The sequence below is a fragment of the Heterodontus francisci genome, chromosome 6 (assembly GCF_036365525.1).
Source record: "Heterodontus francisci isolate sHetFra1 chromosome 6, sHetFra1.hap1, whole genome shotgun sequence".
In the NCBI taxonomy this organism is placed as follows: Eukaryota; Metazoa; Chordata; class Chondrichthyes; order Heterodontiformes; family Heterodontidae; genus Heterodontus; species Heterodontus francisci.
The window spans coordinates 65,479,944-65,502,859 of record NC_090376.1 but is presented as its reverse complement, the minus strand read 5'-3'; the positions used below and the strand labels follow the sequence as shown (position 1 = coordinate 65,502,859).

The 22,916-nt window shown below is 43.7% G+C and overlaps 1 protein-coding gene across 3 annotated transcripts in view; it reads left to right on the top strand.

Annotated features, from left to right (window-relative positions):
* LOC137371359 (PC3-like endoprotease variant B) overlaps positions 1-22,916 on the top strand; it is a 906,432-nt gene that overhangs the window by 778,602 nt on the left and 104,914 nt on the right. For all 3 annotated transcript variants that reach the window (XM_068033824.1, XM_068033825.1, XM_068033826.1), the window contains 2 exons: positions 15,719-15,829; positions 20,933-21,026. In XM_068033824.1, the coding sequence (XP_067889925.1) occupies positions 15,719-15,829; positions 20,933-21,026 (205 nt within the window). The remainder of the gene's footprint in view (positions 1-15,718; positions 15,830-20,932; positions 21,027-22,916) is intronic.

Here is a 22,916-nt window from a genome sequence, read left to right as displayed (position 1 = left end):
CACCATCAGCACACTTGCAAACCCAACCACAATGCAGTGTCTGATGGCCGATGTCTCAACTTCATTGCAGCACAAGCAGGAGCCACCCAATGTCTGGGTGCTGCAGTGGAAGCTTAGACTGAAGTTGTGCAAGCTCAAACTGCTGCTATTGTGACTGCGGATCCCAGTGTTCAAAGGGGCTTTCAAGGTGTTACAGCAGTCCAGCAATCTGTCCTCCCAACACATTGCTGGGATTGCTGAGGTGCTGTGCTGAGGGAGTGGCGGTGGCAATGTAGGGCATAATCTGCTGTCCTGTCTCAGAATGACAGCATTTGTCCTCCCACCATTGCTTCTCTGCCAGTGCCCTTGCTGTTTCTTATCAGCCAGCCCAGACTGCTGCTGTCCATGCCAAAGTGGTGCAGTCTGAAGCCGGGCCCTCAAGGCCCAGAGCTGCTCGAAGTCATCCTGCAAGGTCATCTGCAGACTCCCCCACTGAAAGTCAGCAGCCTTCTGACTGCCATGCTGCAGCCACTGGGGTAGCACTGCGTAGGTGCTCTAGGACAGGCAAAAGCCCATGGAAGGCAGGCAGTAAAGCATTGTACAAGGGTGAGTAGTTGACATTTGTATGAAGTATGGTATAGGTTGATTTAGAATTTTTGTTTAGAATGTTTATTTTGCAGTGGCTTTTATTTTTGCACTTTGGTCAAGTGGATGCTGTGTTGGTCAATCATAGAGGGGAGGGAGGGTATGGGACTTTTGAGAATTGTGGTTGTGTTTAATGGAATCACAGTCAGATGAGTTGATCACAGGATTGCCCAACCAGAGAGAGGCAATGTTATATGCCTCCTCCCTTCCTCCTCCTCCTCTTCCTCCTCCTCCTCTTCCTGCTCCTCATCTTCTTCCTCCTCAGCTGCTCATCCTGTAGCTGGTGGCAAGGGCTGTACCACTTGATGGCAAGGTTGTACAGGACATAGAAGACCACCACGAATCATGACATCTGCTGATCCGAATACTGCAGGTCTCCTCCAGAGCAGTCCAAGCAGCAGAAGCATTGCTTAAGCAATCCAATGATCTGTTCTATCACATTTCATGTGGCAGCATGACTTTCATCATTAGCATGCTGCCCACGTGTGAGTGGCTTGCACATTGGAGTCATAAGTCATGTTGTCAAAGGATAGCCCTTGTTGCCCAGTAGCCATAATCTGGTTTGTCATGGAGGCTCCAGTGCAGATTGCACAACAATCAGGTTGTGGTGCATCTCAAAGTTAACATCCACAAAACAATGTGGGTGCAGTGAAGACCCTGTGCACCATATGGAAGCCTGCAATCCTCACAAAGCTGCACGTTCACTCCACCTGCTTCTCTCTGGTAAGAGAAAATAAAATGTATTCAGCTCTTTTGGAATACAGAGCCTCAGTGACCTCCCTTATGCAAAAGCCAGAGGCAAATTGGGGGAAATTGCAAATATTGCCTGCTCCAGCCTGGAAGGTGGCTGCGCATTATAGGCCACGGTCACCTTCACAGCCATTGGCAGTGCCCTCAGCTGCTCTGAGGCTGCAGTTGTGGCTGCAGCAGGTGGCAGATTTCAATGAGGACATCTTTAGTGTGGTGGAGGCCGCTGAAACACTGTTTCTCCTGAAGTTCATGTAGGACAATTGCTTCCTGAACACCCTGGGTGGATATAACCACCTGCTGAGAGCCCTTCTCCCCACTCCTCAGCCTCCCTCTTCCAGCAGCTTGTCCTCTGTGTCACCTCTGCTCATTCTCCCTGTATTGCTATAGGCCAAGGGGAGTGCATGCTGGGAGCAAGTAGCTTGTGCAGAATCCTTAAAGTCAGGACAAAGTCCTACAGCAGGTACCACAGCATTCCCTGCAGACTTTGGCAACTATGAACAACTATGGAAACCATCAAGTACTTCTACAGTCACAGCAAGAGCCAGTGGAAGTCAATCAGCAATTAACCAGAAAGTAGTTGATCATCCCTTTAAGTAGCGCTGGTGGGGTGTCCTTCCTGCTGCTGAATGCATGTTCAGCTCTGTGTGTTCAAGAGATGCCATTAGCTGGAGTGTTGAGCTCCAAAATGGGAACACTGGCATCCTTTCAGCCTTACATGCTGTTTGATATCACAATCTGCCTACTCTGCATAATTCTAGCGGACACTCCCTGCGTGTGCGCTCATGCCCTCACTAAAATGGTGTCTGGCACAGCTAGCACCACAAATGAGTGCATGTGCCACAAACGGTATTTTAAAGGCAAAACAGCACTTGCAGCACTGAAAAAACAGGCACTACGGAGCCATATTTCGCAGCCCTCATCTTTTCTCTGCTCATTTCTCTTGTTTCTTATTGGGAGATTTTTATTAAATGGTGAATGTTAATGACATCAAAGAATACGGCCTGGAACAGCAATTGATAACTGAATTCTAGCAAGCCTTTCTATCAAAATCTCTTGTCCAATCAACTATCATGATTCAAACACCCCATTGTACCAATCCTCTCTTGAAAGATGCATGGAATAAATTATGTTGTGGCAGATATTCAGTTAAGTTTCCTAGTGTGCTTAGCAAAGTGAAGACATAAATAAGCGGATAATTTTTGTTGGGAGGGGAGGAAAAAGGAGTTTGTTGGAGTAACAATATAGGGCGTTGGGCAGAGCAACTTATTTGACACTTAGTAATTTTGTTACTAATGCCCTCATGGGCAAATTGCAAAATGATCACTCCTGCTTGGTGTAAGGAATCACTTACATAGACAGAGAAAGTTCTATTTGAATGGCAGTGACCTCATAAAAGAAGTCTTTCACAAATTGATGCTGTTTAAGAAAAGAGAAAAGCCAGAAAAGTCATGCATCACCTTCTTCAAAATGAGGTCACACAAAAGTGACACAATGATGCAATTAAACACAATTTAAATCATTGTTTCATGTCTTTGGAAATAAACAAAAATATGTTTATAAGTGCTTTTTAATGAACATATAGTTGAACCTTCATTTTAAATTGGCAGATGACGGCAGAAATTCAATTGCATACTTCTCAGTGTTTTTCCAGGAACAACTTGTTAACATGCACACTGTAGATGACAAGATCACTGAAATATCCTGTGTTAATCACTGTGCATAGTTATGTTAATTTATAATTTACCTTAGTGCTGGGGACCACACCCTGGCAACAGCCCCCTGCTGGCCAAAATTCCACTCCCGCCAGCAGGCCACCTCCTGATTTCCAACCAGGATCAGGTAGAAGACATATTGGGGAATGGAAACGGGGCCCAGGAGTTAAAATTGCCTCCAGCACGGCCAGGTGAACATGGCATGAGCTTGCCCAGCTGCCCCCAAACTGAACCTGTGCCTGAGTTAAAATTGGGGCTTATATACTGGCTTGATGCTAGTGCCATATGGATTATCCTCTGTGGATTCCTACTATGTGTAACGCTATATCCTGATAGAAACCTAATATAAAAACAGTAAAGCAATGTGCCTTATGCAAAGACATTTTATGGAGTAAAAGAGTTTCACAGCTTAAAGTTCTTTTTTGTGGTGGTGAGAATGGAGTGCGTGCAAAATCAGGATCCTTTGTTACTTTCTATGGAGCCTTATATTGCAAATAGACTGAAACACATGAATGGTTTTCAGTTTTGCAATAATTAACAAAAGGTTTTAGTTACTCAGTTAATGAATGTCAGAATTCCTTGGTATAAGTACCGTATAAAGTTCTCACGTTGACCATACAAATAGCTGAACATGGTGTTCTGCACAGGGACCAAAATATGCCAACAAAATGGATCAGTCTCTGTCAGGACAAGATCTCCATTTGACTGTAATTTCCTAATGGATGTACTATTGACACTGGCATCAAACTGGCAATCACTGTGGATCAGTTAGGATTCATGCAGCTTAATCAGAGTTTACCAACTGCATTTCATATTTGCCACTCAGCAAACTATCTCATTGGGCTGAATTTTCAGGTCTCGCCAGGGATGGAAATGGAGGCAGGTGGGCAGGGCTGAAAATACCAGCTTCGGCCAGTGTGCTCGTTTCTCTATGCCTTTCCCAGCATTGGCGGGTTTCACCAGGGTGGAGGCTTACAGGTGCCAACAGGTCAGCGGATGTTGCAGGGAGAATGATCAGTAAGTGCATGACAGTGCAGGGGGTCATCAGCCTCCTGGCATTACGGATCCATAAGAGGAAGGAGCAAGGCTGCCAAACACAATTGGACAGCCATCTGAGCACAAGGAAGGCAGCAGCTGGCAATAGGGGCACAATTTTCATATTTTGGGTCCAGTGGCGATGAGGAGCAACACTGTCCACAGGAAGGGCAAAACTGCGGGCATCAGGAGGGCAGAGGGCAGGACAAGGGGCAGGAAGGACACGGAGACCATACCCTCAGCATAGGATCTACTGGTGAAGAAGAAACTACCTTAACATGATCAAGAACCAGTGTCGCAGGAGACTGCAACTTCCAGGGAGATAGTCACAGAGATGTGTGCCCTTGCCACCAAAGACCTCACATCTCAGAGCACTGCTTGCCATGCCCTGCCAGTAGCTGCCAAAGTCACTGGCCTTAAAACTTTTCACTTCTGACTCCTTCCAAGAATCAGCTGTGCACCTTTGTGGCATTTCACAGTTGCTGCATGACACTGCATCTTGCAGGTCACTGATGCCCTATTTGTGAGAGCTGGGCAGTACATTCAATTCCGGATGGATCGGGCCTTGCAGGCACAAAGGGCAGTGGGTTTCACCTCCATCGCTAGATTCCCCCAGGTGCAGGGTGTTATCAATTGCACCCATGTGGCCATCAAGGCACTGAGTGAGCGGCCAGTAAGATTCATCAACAGGAAGGGCTGCCACTCCCTAAACGTTCAACAGGTATGTGACCAGAACAAGAGATTCCTACATGTGTGTGCCTGCTTTCCTGGCAGCTGCCATGACTCCTTTATCTTCTGGCAATCCAGGCTGCCGCAGCTCTTCACTCCACCCCTCCCCCCAAAAACTCCGCAGATGGATTTAAAGGCCAGAGTGCTACCCACTAAGTCATGACTAAAATTCTACTGGCAGTGTATCTGAAAATGATTCAGTGATATGAACCTGACTGCTCGTCAAGCAAAAATATCCTTCAAGAAATGAATCCCAAAAATAAGTTTTCAATTACTTGATTAAACAAGTCTCTAAACAATGGCATAATACACTTTGGGCCTGCTCATTGAGGATCCTCATCCTGAGTTTCCACTGGCTACATTTGTAGTAGCACATCTTTCCCTATTACCACACCATGACATATGCAAAACACAGCAATAATTTTGGATGGTTAGTCAAGCTATTATCAGAAAATGCTGTCAGATCCACCTAGGCAGCTATACTTCAGTATTCCAAAGGCCTGTTCCACAACCATCTGGCTGCCCAGTGTGGTTGATTCAAATGTTATCATTTGGATTTCAACTGTACTGTCCTGGTTAAAAACCATAATCTTGGTCACCCAAGAGCTATCCTTGCACATGCCTATCCTTAGACAATACATGAATTGTGTAACATAAAGAAATTTTGCACTGATTAACCCAATATAATTTGTGGATTACTAACTACCTAAATATTTCATGAGTCAAATACCTTATGGTTAATATAGACCAATGGGTTTTGCAAAGGCTGTCTTTATCTCAACGTGTGTAGTCAAGCACACCCTGCACTATTGGAAATCTTGCAATAGGGGAGAACATCTGCTGCCCTGACAATTGTTCTTCCTTTCTGTAAAAATGAATGAAGCATGAAGGAAATGCTAAGAAAGAATCTGCTCCTGAATAAATTGGACACTGTGTTGTGAATAATTTCAATGCAATCTCCACTGTGATCTTGAAAGGACCCTATGGCAAGAAGTAATCAACACAACAGCGACTGTGACTTTCACAGCTATAAATACAGGAAGGAGATTCACTGAAACAATGTCATGAAATGGAGCAATGAACTCACAGATCATTATAATGCCCTACCTGCTCATTTCCTCATACAATATGCTTCACAATGATCAAGGTGAATTGTTCTTATCCTACAAGTCCCTACCAGAATGTGAGGCTGTTGTAAATCAACTATTTCTCTTCCCTTGTTGAATCGATGATCCTTCTCCATGAGGACAATAGTTGTACTTCGCCCAATCAAGGAATATTGAAAAGCACAGATTCAGTAGCAGAGATTCAGTCCAGATTTTATACCTATTCTCATTAGTTCTTCATTTCACTTCGAGCAGAAGCATTTGGTTAGGGAAGGTGGTTCAGTTGATTACTGATTAGGTTTGATATGCCCTGAATAATTGATGAACTTTGGAGATTTCAGTAGTCTGGAGTGGGTTCTACTTTCTAAAATTGGGATGGAGAGTTCTCTAGCTACTATACCAGATTATTAGATCGTCACGTCCTCTTTGTGAGCTTGTTAAGTACTGTGGTGCTGAATATGTGGTAGGGTTCTAGGAGTACGGAGATGATCTATAAAACCTCAGGAGTAGAAGCTGTTTTATATGTGATGGAGGTAGTATATATAAGAGTAACAGATTCAAACTATTATCACTTCATGGAGTTCTCCAGTGAACACATGGAACCTCTAACTCATGTCTTCATGGATGCATCTAATAAGGTATGAAAATAAAGCACTTACCTGTTGGGGCCAAAGATCCACTGCTCTTCTTCTGTACTCCTAGTGTAACTGCAGCAGGGTTCTGCCCTTCTCTTGGACTTTCTGCTGAGCCTAGATGGGGGTGGAGCCTCTGCCTGTCCCAAACATGGTCAGTGACATAGTTGGGGGCATAGACAAGGGAAGGACACCCAGGCCGGAAGTTGCTGCATTCCACCCTGGCAATGTAATGGTGAGTTGGTACACCAAGTGAAAACAAATATAGCAGCTTCCTGAATGCCAGAAGTGGAACCTACCTGAGGATCCAGTTTCAGATTGTGATCTAGTTTCGATAAGAAAACTGAGTGATGGATTCTCCCATCACTTAGACCAATGAGTGTTCAGCAAGGAGACTGGTTGTTCACTGTCTAGGTTAGTGTCTTCTTATATGTAATGTTAAACCAAATCTTGTTTGCAGATCCATTTGCAAATATTACAAAGCAAGTCACTGTTAGAGGGGTATGTGAAGCCACTGATTTTGTGGTGTGCTCACTTGTTCCTGTGGGGACCTGACTTTGTTCTCCTCAAACGTTGAGATTGCTTGATGACAGAGACTTCTCAATTTGGATCTGTCCATGGCTGTTTTTTACCCACATAGTGGGGTCCAATTTACAGGCTCTGAGATTGGTTTTCAGAATGTTTTTCTATCTAAGTTTGGGACGTCCTATTGTGTGTGTTCCCATGCTCAGCTGTCTGTAGAATACCACCTTTGGTATGTGGGAATCCTCCATGTGAACGGCATGGCTGAGCCAGGGAAGCTGAGTGCTGATGAGCATGGTCTCGATACCAGGTGTGCAGCACCTTGCAAGAACTTCAGCATTAGGGATTTTGCCCTGCCACTTGCTGTTGCAGATAGATCTTAGCAACAGAAGGTGGAATGCATCTGGTTGCTTTATGTGACACCAGTAGCTGCTTCCTGCCTCACAGCCGTAGAGAAATGATGTGAGAATCACTGCCTGATAAACTTTGATCTTTGTTTTGAGACACACTCCATGCTCTCTCCAAAGCCTGTAGGTGAGCCTGCCGAATGCTGAGCTTGCTTTTACCAGGCGATGGCCGATTTCATCATCCAACGTGGTGTTGTTGGAGGGGATACTCCCAAAATAGCAGAACCTCTGAACTGAGTTGATGGTGTTTGTGGCCAGGAGCAGGTTGGTACAAGATCTGTGACTTTTTCAGGCTTATTGTAAGGCTGAAGCATTTCTTGGGCAAAACAGTCAACAAACAGCTGGATGTCCTCCGGAGTGTGTACAAGAGTTCACTTAGTAGCTGTTATTTGATCTTTGTGTGAGACTTGAACCTTTGCAGATTGAAGAGATTGCCGTCTGTCCTAAACTGAATGTGTACTCCTATGTTGAGATCTTTGGGTGCATACAAGAGCATGGCTGAAAAGTAGATGGCAAACAGAACTGGACAGGAAAGACATCTGATTTGGCACCATTCTGCATCACGTTGTCCATCTTGCCGTCATGAAATGAGCGAGTGAAGTCGATCATCTTTTCAGGGCAGCCATATTCGAACAGCACCTTCCACAGGCCTTCATCATATAGTGTCGAAGGCATTGGTCAGGTCAATAAACACTGTGTAGAGAGGTCCTTATCCTGTTCGCGGGACTTTTCATGAATTTGACGTGCCGCGGAGATGATGTCAACCGTTGCTCGTCCAGCATGAAATCCACACTGTGATTCTGGGTATACCGAGTGTGTAAGATGAGTGACAATTCAGTTCACATTGAGGATACCCTCCATCACGTTACGTGGCACTACCACCGTGTTAAATGGGATAGATTTCGAACAGATCTAGCAATGCAAAACTGGGCATCCATGAAGCGCTGTGGACCATCAGGAGCAGCAGATTTGTACTCAACCATATTCTGTAACCTCATGGGCCGTCATATCCCCCATTCTACCATTACCATCAAGCCAGGAGACCAACCCTGGTTCAATGAAGAGTGCAGGAGGGCATGCCATGAGCAGCACCAGGCATATCTCAAAATGAGGTGTCAACCTGGTGAAGCTACAATCCAGGATTACGCGTGCCAAACAGCGTAAGCAGCACGCGATAGACAGAGCTAAGCAATGCCATAACCAATGGATCAGATTTAAGCTCTGCAGTCCTGCCACATCCAGTCGAGAATGGTGGTGGACAATTAAAAAACTAACTGGAGGAGGTGGTTCCACAAATATCCCCATCCTCAATGATGGGGGAGCCCAGCACATCAGTGCGAAAGATAAGGCTGAAGCATTTGCAACAATCTTCAGCCAGAAGTGCCGAGTTGATGATCCATTTTGGCCTCTTCCGAAAGTCCCCAGCATAACAGATGCCAGCCTTCAGCCAATTCGAATCACTCCGCATGATATCCAGAAACAACTTAAGGCAGTGGATACTGCAAAAGCTATGGGCCCTGACAATATTCTGGCAATAGTACTGAACACCTGTGCTCCCGAACTAGCCGCGCCCCTAGCCAAGCTGTTCCAGTACAGCTACAACACTGGCATCTACCCGGCAATGTGGAAAATTGCCCAGGTATGTCCTGTACACAAAAAACAGGACAAGTCCAACATGGTCAATTACTGCCCCATCAGTCTACTCTCCATCATCAGTATAGTGATGGAAGGTGTCATCAAGCGGCACTTGCTCAGCAATAACCTGCTCAGTGACGCTCAGTTTGGGCTCTGCCAGGTCCACTCAGCTGCAGAGCTCATTCCAGCCTTGGTTCAAACATGGACAAAAGAGCTGAACTCAAGAGGTGAGTGAGAGTGACTGCCCTTAACATCAAGGCAACATTTGACTGAGTATGGCATCAAGGAGCACTCGCAAAACTGAAGTCAATGGGAATCAGGGGGAAAACTCTCCACTGGCTAGAGTCGTACCTAGCGCAAAGGAAGATGGTTGTGGTTGTTGGAGGTCAATCATCTGAGCCGCAGGACATCACTGCAGGAGTTCCTCAAGGTTGTGTTCCAGGCCCAACCATCTTCAGCTGCTTCATCAATGATCTTCCTTCAATCATAAGGTGAGAAGTTGGGATGTGCACTGATGATTGCACAATGTTCAGCACCATTCGCGACTCCTCAAATACTGAAGCAGTCTGTGTAGAAATGCAGCAAGACCTGGACAATATCCAGGCTTGGGCTGAAAGGTGGCAAGTAACATTCGCGCCACACAAGTGCCAGGCAATGACCATCTCCAACAAGAGAGAATCGAACCATCTCCCCTTTACATTAAATGGCACTACGATCGCTGAATCCCCACTATCAACACCCTGGGGGTTACCATTGACCAGAAACTGAACTGGAGTAGCCATATAAATACTGTGGCTACAAGAGCAGGTCAGAGGCTAGGAATCCTGCGATGAGTAACTCATCGCCTGACTCCCCAAAGCCTGTCTACCATCTACAAGGCACAAAACAGGAGTGTGATGGAATACTCTCTCCACTTGCCTGGATCGATGCAGCTCCAACAACACTCAAGAAGCTGGACACCATCCAAGACAAAGCAGCCAGCTTGATTGGCACCTCATCCACAAACATTCACTCCCTCTACCACCGACGCACATTGGCAGCAGTGTGTACCATCTACAAGATGCACAGCAGCAATGCACCCAGGCTCCTTAGACAGCACCTTCCAAACCTACGACCTCTACCACCTAGAAGGACAAGGGCAGCAGATGCATGGGGCCACCACCACCTGCAAGTACCCCTCCAACCCACACACCATCCTAACTTGGAATTATTTTCCCGTTCCTTCACTGTCGCTGAGTCAAAATCCTGGAACTCCCTTCCTAACAGCCTACCCAACATGGACTGCAGCGGTTGAAGGAGGCAGCTCACCACCGCCTTCTCAAGGACAATTAGGGATGGGCAATACATGCTGGCCCAGCCAGCGATGCCCACATCTTAGGAACAAATAAAAAAAAAAGAATAACCCTTGCAAGAATTCTTCCCACTGTGGAGAGACGTGAAATAACGCGATAATTGTCACAGATGGACTTGCTTCCCTTCCATTTGTACAGGCATCCTTGTAATGTTGGGGCACAATGCCCTTGTTTCAAATAAAAACGGACTGTAAAAGCTTCTATAGGTATGTAAAAAGGAAAAGATTAGCAAAGACAAATGTGGACCCATTACAGGCAGAGACAGGTGAATTTATAATGGGCAATAAGGAAATGGTGGAGAAACTAAACAAATACTTTTGCCAGGATTTTATGCTGTTAAGTACCTAATTAAGTACCTAAGTGGACAGCAGCAGGCCTTCCACCAGATCAAGGACCCTGGTGATGGAAGTCCTGCCCTTGGAAAGCTACCGGCCAATCAGAGGCTGGCAGCTCTTCCGCTGAGCAGTGCCACTGCGGAAGACTTGACTGCTGCCAGTGGAGCACCTACCTGAGGCTGAGGAGCGGTGCTGGACTCGGGCCACAGGTAGGTCAAGGCAGAAGGGGTCTCGGGTGGGGGTCCCGGGAGAGGGGGGTGGTCGGTTGCAAGGGCAGGGAGTTGACTCTCACTTAGGCCCTCCCTTGCCATTGCCAGGTCCCTCATTCAGGCACTAACTGCCTTTTAATGAGGGATCCCATGTCCCTAAGAGCCTGGAAGCAGCCCGCATGGTTTGTCGTGCCGTGCTTCCCGTGTGGTGACAGGGCCGCCTGCTACATGACTAATTGCGACAGTGGTGGCCCTTAACAAAATAATTGGCCAGTTAAGGTTCTCAATTGGTAACGGGGCAGGAAGACTGTTCACAGACCTTCCTGCTCCAGACTAAATTTTCGCAGAGGTGGGAAGGTGGTAGGCTGTCCCCGCTTCCAAATTCACAGGAGTGTGGGGTGGGGTGGGAGAGCAGTAGAATTCCCCATCCCCCAACTCTGTGTCTGTCTTCATGGAGGAAGATATAAAAAACCTCCCAGGAATACTAGAGAACCAAGGGGCTAGCGAGAATGAGGAACTGAAAGAAATTAGTATTAGATTAAAAGTAGTACTAGAGAAATTAATGGGACTGAATGTTATATCACGGGAGTTTTTTTTAAAACTGAGATCTGTGTGCCTTTAAGACTGAGAAAAAGGACTTTCTGTGAACAGTGACTGCGGAGTTGTTGTGGTATTTGAAGTTCAGGCTGCAAGGCAATTTGGATCCAAGCAACCAGAAAGTTTTACGACTATCTTGTGACTCTGTGATGTTGAAAAGTTAGTTTTTAATTTTGGGTTGTTCAGTTACTGCTGGAGACTGGCCAGGAATATGGCCCAGAAAACTCTTCCTCTTGAAAAATAATTCCTATATAAAGTAAAATTCTAATTTCTTCATGAAGTTAAAAGAACCTTGAAGGAGTTGCAAATCTAATGTATGGGAGCTAAAACCCTTGCTGCTGTTTATGCTTGAAGAGAGGAAAAGACCCAGAAAAAGAGGACTTGCTACATCCTGTGAAGAAACACTGCTTTGCTGAGAGAAGGTATCAAAATTCCTATTGCCCCCAGTCTCTCAAAAATCTCTGCATCGAGTGATTTCTGTTTTTGTGTTTTTGGAGAGATCCTGAAATCTCAAGAAAGTTTCTACTGTTAGACTGCTACTTTAAAATCTAAGTAGGTCTGTTGCTACAACCTGTTGTTGAAAGATATGTGTGATGTCTGCTGCAGATGAATTGCCTTGAACACCTACCCATCACAGGCTGTTTATCAAACTTGCCTGGAGAGACTACAAGCCTGTTCAACTCTGGGACACCTCATTGACCTGGAAATATCCTACCAGAAGTTACAACCCAGTAATTTTTTTTAAATTCCTACGAAACCCCGCTCTAAAAATCAATATATCAGTTTTCCCCGGTCAACTGTTGGCAATTTAATGTATGTGTGTGCATGAGGATTAGGAAGATTAAGGAGTTATAAAATCTTTTCATGCATATAGATTTATATCATTATCGTTTAAAATTGGTTTATTAATAAATACTTTTTTTTGTTGTTTAAAGAAACCTGGTTTGGTGTGATTTATTCTGGGGGATAAATAAGGTGTTTAACTTGGCTAATTTCCAGTAGGTGGGAAACTTTACTAATATGCTATGACCTGTGGAGTAGTGGGACTGAATTAATAGTGCATTAATCCTGCCTCGGTCGTAACAGTTGTTAAATCCTCTGGACCTGATGATCTACACACAGAGTGTTGAGGAGGTGGCTGCAGAAATAGTGGATGCATTGGTGGTCATCTTCCAAAATTCTGTGGATTCTGGAACAGTTCCTGCAGATTGGAAGGTAGCAAATGTAACCCCACTATTTAAAAAAGGAGGGAGAGGGAAAACAGTGAACTACAGACCTGTTAAGCCTGACATCAGTATTAGGGAAAATGCTCGAATCTATTATAAAGGATCCGATAACTGGATACTTGAAAAGTAATGGTAGGATTGGGCAGAGTCAACATGGATTTATGAAAGGGAAATCATGTTTGACAAATTTGTTGGAGTATTTTGAGGATGTAACTAGCAGAATAGATCAGGGGAACCAGTGGATATGGTGTATTTGATTTTCAAAAGGCTTTTGATAAGGTCCCACACAGGAGGTTAGTAAGCAAAATTAAAAGACATGGGATTGGGGGTAATATACTGGCATGGATTGAGAATTGGTTAATGTACATAAAACAGAGAGTAGGAATAAAAGGGTCATTCTCAGGTTGGCAGGATGTGATGAGTAGGGTACCACAAGGATCAGTGCTTGGGCCACAGCTATTCACAATCTATATCAATGATTTGGATGTGGGGACAAATGTAATATTTCCAAGATGCTGATGACACAAAACTAGGTGGGAATGTGAGTTGTGAGGAGGATGCAAAGAGGCATTAAAGAGATTTAGACAGGCTAAGTGAGTGGGCAAGAACATGGCAAATGGAATATAATCTGGAAAAATGTGAGGTTATCCACTTCGGTATGAAAAACAGAAATAGAGTATTTCTTAAATGGTGAGAGATTGGGAAGTGTTGATGTTCAAAGGGACCTGGATGTCCTTGTACATAAGTCACTGATAGCTAACTTGCAGGTGCAGCAAGCAATTAGGAAGGCAAATGGTATATTTGCTGTTATTGTAAGTGGTTTTGAGTACAGGACTAAAGAAGTCTTGCTGCAATTGTATAGAACCTTGGTGTGACTGCACCTGGAGTATTGTGTACAGTTTTGGTCTCCTTTCCCAAGGAAGGATATGCTTGCCCTCGAGGAAGGGCAACAAAGGTTCACCAGACTGATCCCTGGGATAGTGGGATTGTCCTATGAGGAGAGATTGAAGAGACTGGGCCTGTATTCTCTAGAGTTTCGAAAAATGAGAGGTGATCTCATTGAAGCATACAAAATTCTTTCAGGGCTCAACAGGATAGATGCAGGAAGGATATTTCCCCTGGCTGGGTGGTCTAGAACCAGGGAGCACAGTCTCAGAATGAGTAGTCCATTTAGGACTGAGATATGGAGGAATTTCTTCACTCAGAGGGTGATGAATCTTTGGAATTTTCTACCCCAGAGGGCTGTGGAGTCTCCATTCAAGACCGAGATCAATAGATTTCTAGATATTAAATATAACAAGGGATATGGAGATAGTGCGAGAAAATGACATTGAGGTAGAAGTTCAGCCATGATGGCAGAGTAAGCTTGAGGGGCTGAATGGCCTACTCCTGCTACTATTTCCTATGTTCCAGATTAAGCAGAAGAGGCTAGTGAGGTTCCTAACCATGAGAGCTTCTGCATACCTGAATACTCAGGTGGAATGCCATCGGCTCCAAGAGACTATTTACAGATAAATTCCAGCCTCCTTACAAAGTGGGCAAGGAAACACTTCGAACTTCTTTCTTGGGAAGAGAGGAGAATCATGCCCCTCAGACCTGCACTGCTCCTCGCATTTTACAACACTACTGGGGCAGGCAGGTGTCTAATATGTGCTCCCAGTTGCACAAGCGCCCACCTAGATATTTAAATTGGGTGTCCTTCCGATGGCCCTGCTGAATTGATGGTACCTGGGGTCACGGAAGGATACGACCTGGCAATTCCGCAGAATGCTAGTGCCGCAGCTAGTCATCCTCATTGTTCTTATCCTCAGCTGTACCATTGGCATGGAGAATTAAGATCCAGTACTTACTTCTGCTCCTGAGATTCCGAGTGTGTTCCTTTAGGTCCTGATTTGTTCATATTACTGAAATTCACTAATATTTTTAAAGGAAATTTTCATGGTCGAAAGCAAATTTGTTTTCATTCTATCTTTTAGAAGATGCAAAATCTTGATTAGTCCTGGAGTTACGAATACTATGGAAACAATTAAAAGCAAAATTAATCTAATGTGCAACTGTCTTCTTTCACTATTTCATCTTTATTTTCAATGAATTTATTTTCCTGTTGTTTTTTTTTTCATTTTTCATCCTGTTCCCACTATTTATTAGTCATTTCCTTCCTATCTGCAGTGGGCCAATGATATACAAATGGCCAGGCTGCAAACAGCAGGAATCCGCCTTTAATTTAAAAAAATCATCCATTGATTCCAAACACTTAGAGGAGATATGGTATCTATATTTGTCCAATCACTTTTGATTTTTTTTAACTTAAATAATTTGATAGCATTTAAAATAACGAAAAAATAGCCGCTGAATAAATATGGATTGTGGATAACTTCCAGTTCTTAATGGACTATTTCTAATTTCAAATTTCTCACCAGTATACTGCCTGTTTTTTCTGATGTGCATCACTGGTGTCTGTGAAGAGGATCAGCAGCTGAAACAGACAGAAAACCGTCTTTGTTTTATTAATGGAGTCAAATAGAGTGTAAATAAAAAGCTCTATCCATGTTTAACTGAGTATAGTCTCTTAAGTCCTCTTTAAAATAGCTGTTAGGTGGCATTCATCAGAAAATGGAACTGTGGTTGAAAGAGTACCAGCACACAAGCTATCTTTATGCTTACTTAAATGAGCCACTGTCTGGTGAATCAAATGAACAAGAATAAAGGGAAAATCCCCACATTGCCAGCCCGCTGCCTTTTTCAGTAGTCTTGCACTGTTATCTTTTTACTGGATGGGTATAGTGCTTACTAATTTTCTGCATTACCTTTTCATCTTCAATATGTGTAATTGTTTTCATTTAATAGGTACGGATTTGGTTTGCTTGATGCTGGGCGAATGCTGAAGGCAGCCCTTAAGTGGAAAAGCATGGGTCCTCAGCAGAAGTGTGTGGTTAATTATGATCCTAAACTGTACAGGTAAGTTGTTTTACTCTCAAAACATCGGCTGAAATTTTACGTTCCCCCCAAAGAGTGGGATGGTGGCGGGTGGTGGGGGCGGCGTAAAATAGGGTGGGAGATTCAGGGAGCCCTTCCTGACTGGCTCCCGCCTCCGCCACCATTTTACGCGGGGTGGCAGCAGGGAAAAATGCTCCACCTACCCCAGGCCAATCAAGGCCCTTAAGTGGCCAGTTAATGGCCACTTAAGCACCTCCACCTGCCACCACAGGGATTTTACCTTTGGCAAGCGGGCGGCCCAGGCCCAAGAAAAGCCATCAGTTAAAAGCAAGAGGCTCTCTGATGGCCTGGGGAGGGGAGGAATGGTCCCTCCTGATCAGGCACCCTGTGCCTGATGGAGGGCCACCCCCGATGCCCCAACAACCCACAATGCCCAGAACTCCTCCCAGTCCCTCCAATCGAACACCCTTGCCTTGCTGGGGCCCGACCAATCATCCCCAGCAAGGCCCCAAATACATACTTCTTTTGCAGGCCCTCTTTCTTCTTCATCTTGAAGCTGGGTGAAGTCCCAGCAGTGGCCACTGCTCCCAGTGACGCTGCTGGCACTAAGAGTTGCCAGCCCACTGATTGGCTGGCAGCACCATTAGGTGGGACTTCCTGCCTCAATGAGGTAGAAGTCCCGCCTCAGACCAATTAAGGACGTGGGGTCCGTAAAATGTGGTCTGGATATCCAGGCCAGGCGGAGGCGGGATCTCCACTGACTTTTCGGTTGGTGGATGGCTCCTGTCCGACGAGAATAAAATTCCGGCTATGATATCATAGAATGGTCAAAGCTCAGAAGGAGGCAATTCGGCCCATCATGTCCATGCATGCTTTTTCAAGAGCAACTCAGCTAGTCCAACTCCTCACCATTTCCCTATGCGCTGCAAATTTTTGCTCTTCGGGTACTTATCCAATTCCCTTTTAAAAGCCACAATTGAATCTGCCTCCGGCACCCTCTCAAGCAGTGTATTCCAGATTCTAACTATTTGCTGCATAAAAGTTTGTCCTCATGATTGGTTCTTTTGCCAATCACCTTATATCAGTGTCCCCTGGTTCTGGGCCCTTCTACCAATCAGAAGTTTCTTTCTCTCTACTGTGTTTAGATCCCTCGTGATTTTGAACACTTCTATCAAATCTCATCTCAACCTTCTCTAAGGAAAACAACCCAGCTTCTCCAATCTATCCATGTATCTGAAATCCCTCATCCCTGGACCATTCTCATAAATCTTTTCTGTGCCCTCTCTAAAGCCTTCACATCCTTCCTAAAGTGTGGTGCACAGAATTGGACACAATATTCCAGTTGAAACTGAACCAGTATTTTATAAAGGTCCATCATAACTTCCTTGCCTTTATACTCTCTGCCTCTCTTTATAAAAACTCAAGATCCCATATGCCTTTTTAACCGCTGGCTCAACCTGTCCTGCTATCTTCAACAATTTGTGCATACATATACCTAGGTCTCTGTACCAGCACCCCCTTTAGAATGATATCGCCTCTCCAGATTCTTCCTACCAAAATGTACCACTTCACACTTCTCTGCATTAAATTTCATCTGCCATGTGTGCGCGCATTCCACTAGCCTGTCTGTGTGCTCTTGAAGTCTATCACTATCCTCTTCACAGTTCACAATACTTGAAAGTTTTGTGTCATTTGATAATTTTGACATTGTGCCTGTATACCCAAGTCTAGGTCATTAGTATATATAAAGAAAAGCAGTGGTTCCAGAACCGACCCCAGGGAACCCCACTGTATACCTTCTTCCAGTCCAAAAAATAACCATTCACCACTACACTCTGTTTCTTGTCACTCAGCCAACTGCATATTTATGCTGCCACTTTCCCTTTTATTCCATGGGCTTCAACTTTGCTGGCATGTCTATTATGTGGCACGATATCAAATGCCTTTTGAAAGTCCAAATACACCGCATCAACTGCATTACCCTCATCAACCCTTTCTGTTATCTCATCAAAAAGCTCAATCAAGTTGGTTAAACACAATTTCCCTTCAACAAATCTGTGCTGGCTTTCCTTCATTAATCCACACTTGTCCAAGTTCTGAATACTGGTGAGGGTGATGGTTGCTCTGGGGAGAGCAGCCAGAACCAAGTCCACAATACCATGGGTGGTTCGGCTATAAAGGGAGGAAGATTGGAAAAGCAATAGTGAAAGGGGATTCTCCAGTTCGGAGAACAGGCAGCCTTTTCTGCAGCCACAGACGTGATTCCAAGAAGGTATGTTGCCTCCCTATCACCAAGGTCAAGGATGTCACAGAGTGGCTGCAGAGTGCTCTGAGGGGGAGGGTGAACAGCCAGAGGTTGTGGTCCATATCGGTAATGACAACATAGGTTGAAAGAAGGCCTGCAGACAGAGTTTAGGGAGCTAGGAAAGAGACCAGCAAGCAGGACCTCAAAGGTAGTAATCGCAAGATTACTCCCAGTGCCATGGGTGCGTGAGTTTAGAAATAGGAGGATAGAGCAGATGAATGCGTGGCTGGAGAGATGGTGCAGGAGGGAGGGCTTTAGATTCCTGGGACATTGGGACTGGCTTGGGGAGGTGGGGCCAACACAGTTTGCTAGTGCTGTTGGGGAGAATTTAAACTAATTTGGCAGGGGGTGGGAACCAGGATGTACCATTAGAAAGCAGAAAACAAACACTGAACATGTTGGAAATACTCAGCAGGTCTGGCAGCATCTGTGGCAAGAGAAACAGAGTTAACGTTTCATGAGGACATCAATTTGTCGATCTGAAACGTTGATTCTGATTCTGTCTCCACTGATGCTGCCAAACCTGCTGAATATTACCAGCATTTTCTGTTCTTATTTCAGATTTCCAGCATCTGTAGTATTTAGCTTTTGTATTGGAAAGGAGAAAAAGGTGAAAAAGGAACTGGGAGAGACAAATAGCATCAGAGTAAGAAATAGTAATGTATGAGGTGGGGTCAGACTAAGAGGAAATGCAGTAAGGTCTAAATTAGGTTTGCAGTGCATGTATGTAAATGCTCAAAGTGTGATAAATAAGCTTGATGAGCTGCAGGTGCAAGTAACCACATGCGGATATGATGATGTGACAATAATGGAGATCTGGCTCAATAAAGGGCAGGACTGGGTACTAAATATTCCTGGATACAGGTGTTCAGGAAAGATAGAGAAGGAAAGAAAGGAAGAGGGGTGGCGGTTTCGATAAAGGAGAATATTACCATGCTGGAGAGAATGTCCTGGAGGGCTCAAGGACTGAATCTATTTGGTTAGAGTGAAGAAACAATAGAGGTACCATTACACTACTGCATGTATTATATAGGCCACCAACTAGTGGGAAAGATATAGAGGAGTAAATTTGCAGGTGCAAAAAATATACAGTAATGATAAAGGGAACTTTAATTATCCTCATATAGATTGGGGTAGTGGTAATGTAAAGGGGAGAGAGAGGAAATAGTTTCTGAAGTATGTTCAGGAGAATGTTTTAGATCAATATGTTTCCAATCCAACAAGGAAGGATGTATTGTAGGATCTGGTTCTGGGAAAAGAGGTGGGTTCAATGGATCAAGTGTTAGTAAGGCCTTGTTCCATTAAGATACACGTATACGTTCATCACAGGTAATGAATATATTATATCCTGCAGAACACAGTGAAAATCTGCCTCATCGCAAAAGTAAGGTATCACACACGATAGACTTCTGGAGGTCCTATTCTTGTGGAAAATAATTAGCTCTGATCTAAAGCAATTTGTGGTCAATTTTTTATACATTGTAATTTTAACTTTAAAAATAATTAAAGCAGTCTTGTGGTATACAAAGCCTTATGGTTACCAAGGTAACCTGGGCCAGAGATACTGTTAAATTAAATGTAGCCAGAACATCAGCCTTATCCCATTGCACCCCACCCCCAACACCCCCACCATTCCCCAGATTTACAGGTAGTAAAAACCTGAATTAAGCCACAACATTGATAATTTTGCACTGGGTTCACTCAGTACAGCACTGGAGTGTCAGCCTAGTTTTTACTTAAGCCTCTGGAATGGTATTTGAACCCACAACCTACTAATGCAGGGGTGTAAGTGCTACCAATTGAGCCACAACTGACACTAGAGCTTTGAGTTTGGAATCACACTGAATAAGCTCGGAATTCCACTGTTGTTCCCTGGTATTGCATATCCTCTGTCACCCCATTGTTTTAGTATGTGCTGTATTCTGAGCTTTTATACCTTGAATTAATTTTTTGACGACAAGGCAAAATGGCTGTCTGCTCGAGTCTTTCTGTCAGTTCTGCTGCTCAATTGCACATTGGGAATTTCTTAACAGGAAATTTGGAATTACCTCACCTTCTACGCAGAGACTCACAATGTCACCTCAGAAACAGCCAAAATCAAAAAGTTGCTATTGGATGATTGCACACATGAACCCCACCCCTTTGGTGACATATTAGAGCAGTAATGCACTATGCCATCAAGCTACCTGTCCCAAAGTCATCTCTATTCAATAGCGGCTTTACTTTTTCATCATGCATACTAATTGTTGATTCAATTTAGCTATTGCCACTAATATACAAAATCATCTATTCAGTCCTAAGAGGCAGCTTTAATCAATATCAAAATGTGTATGTATAAAAGGAAAGAGTATGGAAATGCAAGGGAAAATAACCTGGAATCAAGACTTGATAATTCTCACAAGTGACCAGAGTTGTTAATAATTAATCAATACCAACCGTATGGCATTTTGAAATGTAAATGTGATGGATGAAGGCATGATGCTGTCATCAGCAGAAAGTGATGTGACTAGAATAGGTAACATGAAGCCCCCACTGACTGGAGAATGCATGGCTCCAAAGGTAATACAGGCCATCAGATAGCATCCCGAGCAGCAGGTAATTATTGCCTTGACCTGCAACTCACTTTCAAGCCTCTTTCCCAGAAGAGATAAAAAAAACAGACAGAACATTAGATGGATTCAGGAAAAAGGCACAGGCACCATCTGACAGAGCGAGATCTGTGCAGCCTAAATGACTGAAGAATGCCTCGTTTTGTTTAAACACTGCTGTTTTTGTAAAATTACTTTTTCTTTTTCTCTCTATTCCCTTGAATCCTCTAGAGCCATTCCTGCAAAAGGTACTCTGACACTGAATCTGAGAACAAATGCATGCATGGGAACAGCGAATGAAATTGACACACTCGAGCATGTACAGGTGAGAGAGTCACCAACATACACAGTTTTCGCCAGTCCAACAATATTTTATGGAGTCTCAATAAATGAAGCAGACAGTTGGCTGACATAAACCAGGTTATCTATGGTCAAAATGATTCATGTAAATATTAACAGATAATTTTGCTGACATCTAATGTTGAAAATTTAGTGAAGACTGTTCAATCTGTCTGACTGTAAGTTTGTCAGATATGGAACAATAGGAAATATGTGCAATTCAGTGCATTCAGACTTCTGGTTACAATGGCTAATGACAGGATTGTTTATGCTGTAACCCAATCAAAATATGAAAATTTATTTAGAAGCCAACATGGATATATATCTGTTTTGTCAAGTATTTCATTGTGCTGATTTTTACTAATTTCACTGGTAAGTAAATTGACTAGTTTAAGGAAATTGAATGCTTCAACTTAGCAATTAAAAATTGCCAAGACAGTGGTTATATTCATTCATAGTTATCTTACGGGTCCTTTTTATCAGTTGCTAACAAGGAGACCAATAGTCATGTGTTTTGTTTCAATGTAATAGCTAATCCAGTTACATGATTCAGTATGTTAGTTGTGGGTTCAAGCCCCACTCCACGGATTTAAGCACATAATTTAAGTAGACAGTTCAGCACAGTGATGAGGGTGTACTGAATTGTTGGAGATGCCATTCTTCAAATGAGATATTAAACTGAAGCACCGTTTGCTGGATATTAAGGATCCCACAAAACTATTTGAAGAAGAGTAGGGAATGCCCAATATTCATGCCTCAAATAACATCATCAAAAAACAGTTTAACTAGTCATTCATCTTATATTGTTTGAGATCTTGGTGTGTACAAAATGGCTGCTACAATTGCCTAATTAACAGCAATGACTATTTCAAATTTATTTATTGTCTTTATAGTGCTCTGGGATATATCTGAGATGTGATATGGTACTACTGTATATAAGTGTTAGCTCTTTCTTTCTAATGTTCTGTGTGAGACTGCTTTGGATATAGTATTGTGCTGCCCTGTATTACCCATGGATGTATGCCATTTGGATTTTACAGGAAGTTGTTTGAACCACAAAGTAATTGTGTTTGGTCTCGGGAAACTTTAATCATTTCTAATTGCAATGCAACTAGCTGCCAAAGCAGGTGTTGCACAGTGTGCTCATTGCTGGAATTATTGTTGGTAGCATTGAATTTTCCAGAAAAAGCAACAGAAATTAAACTTAAGAAAGAACTTTCACTTGTCAACATGTCCCTACCAAAGTGTTGTCACTGTTGATATGTAGACAAATGCCAGTTTGTGCCCAACAAAGTCCCACAAACAGCTAATCTGTTCTAATGGTGTTTGTTGGGGGATGAAGGTTGGCTAGAACACCAGGAAAACTCCCACTACTCATTTTCAAATTGTATCATGACTGTTAACTACCTGCACAGACAGGTGGAGCTTCAATCTATCGTCTTCAACTGAAAATTGGCACCTTTGACAGTGCAGCACATCCTCAGTATTGCACTGGAGTGTCAACCTAATTTGTGATTTCAACTCATGGAAAGGGACATAAAACTGCAACATTATTAATCAGGGATGAGAGTGCTGCAACAGAGCCAAGTTGGCACTTAAGTTAAACATACTACTTTCATTATCTTGTTATGACAAGGTGAGAAAGGGGTCTAGGGGTTCCCTCTCAGCTTTTACCCCGTCTTACTGTAACAGGGTTTAATTTTTAACACACCGTGTTTTTAGCTGCCCCTTTGTGAATCCTTGTTCACTGCTTTCCAATTATAAGGCAACAAAACCAGCCAAACAGGTTTTCTTAGGTTTAAAGAAGAAAGGTTGAAATTTATTAAACTTAAGCTCTAATTCGGTTAACGCCTATGAATACAAACGTGCAGATAGA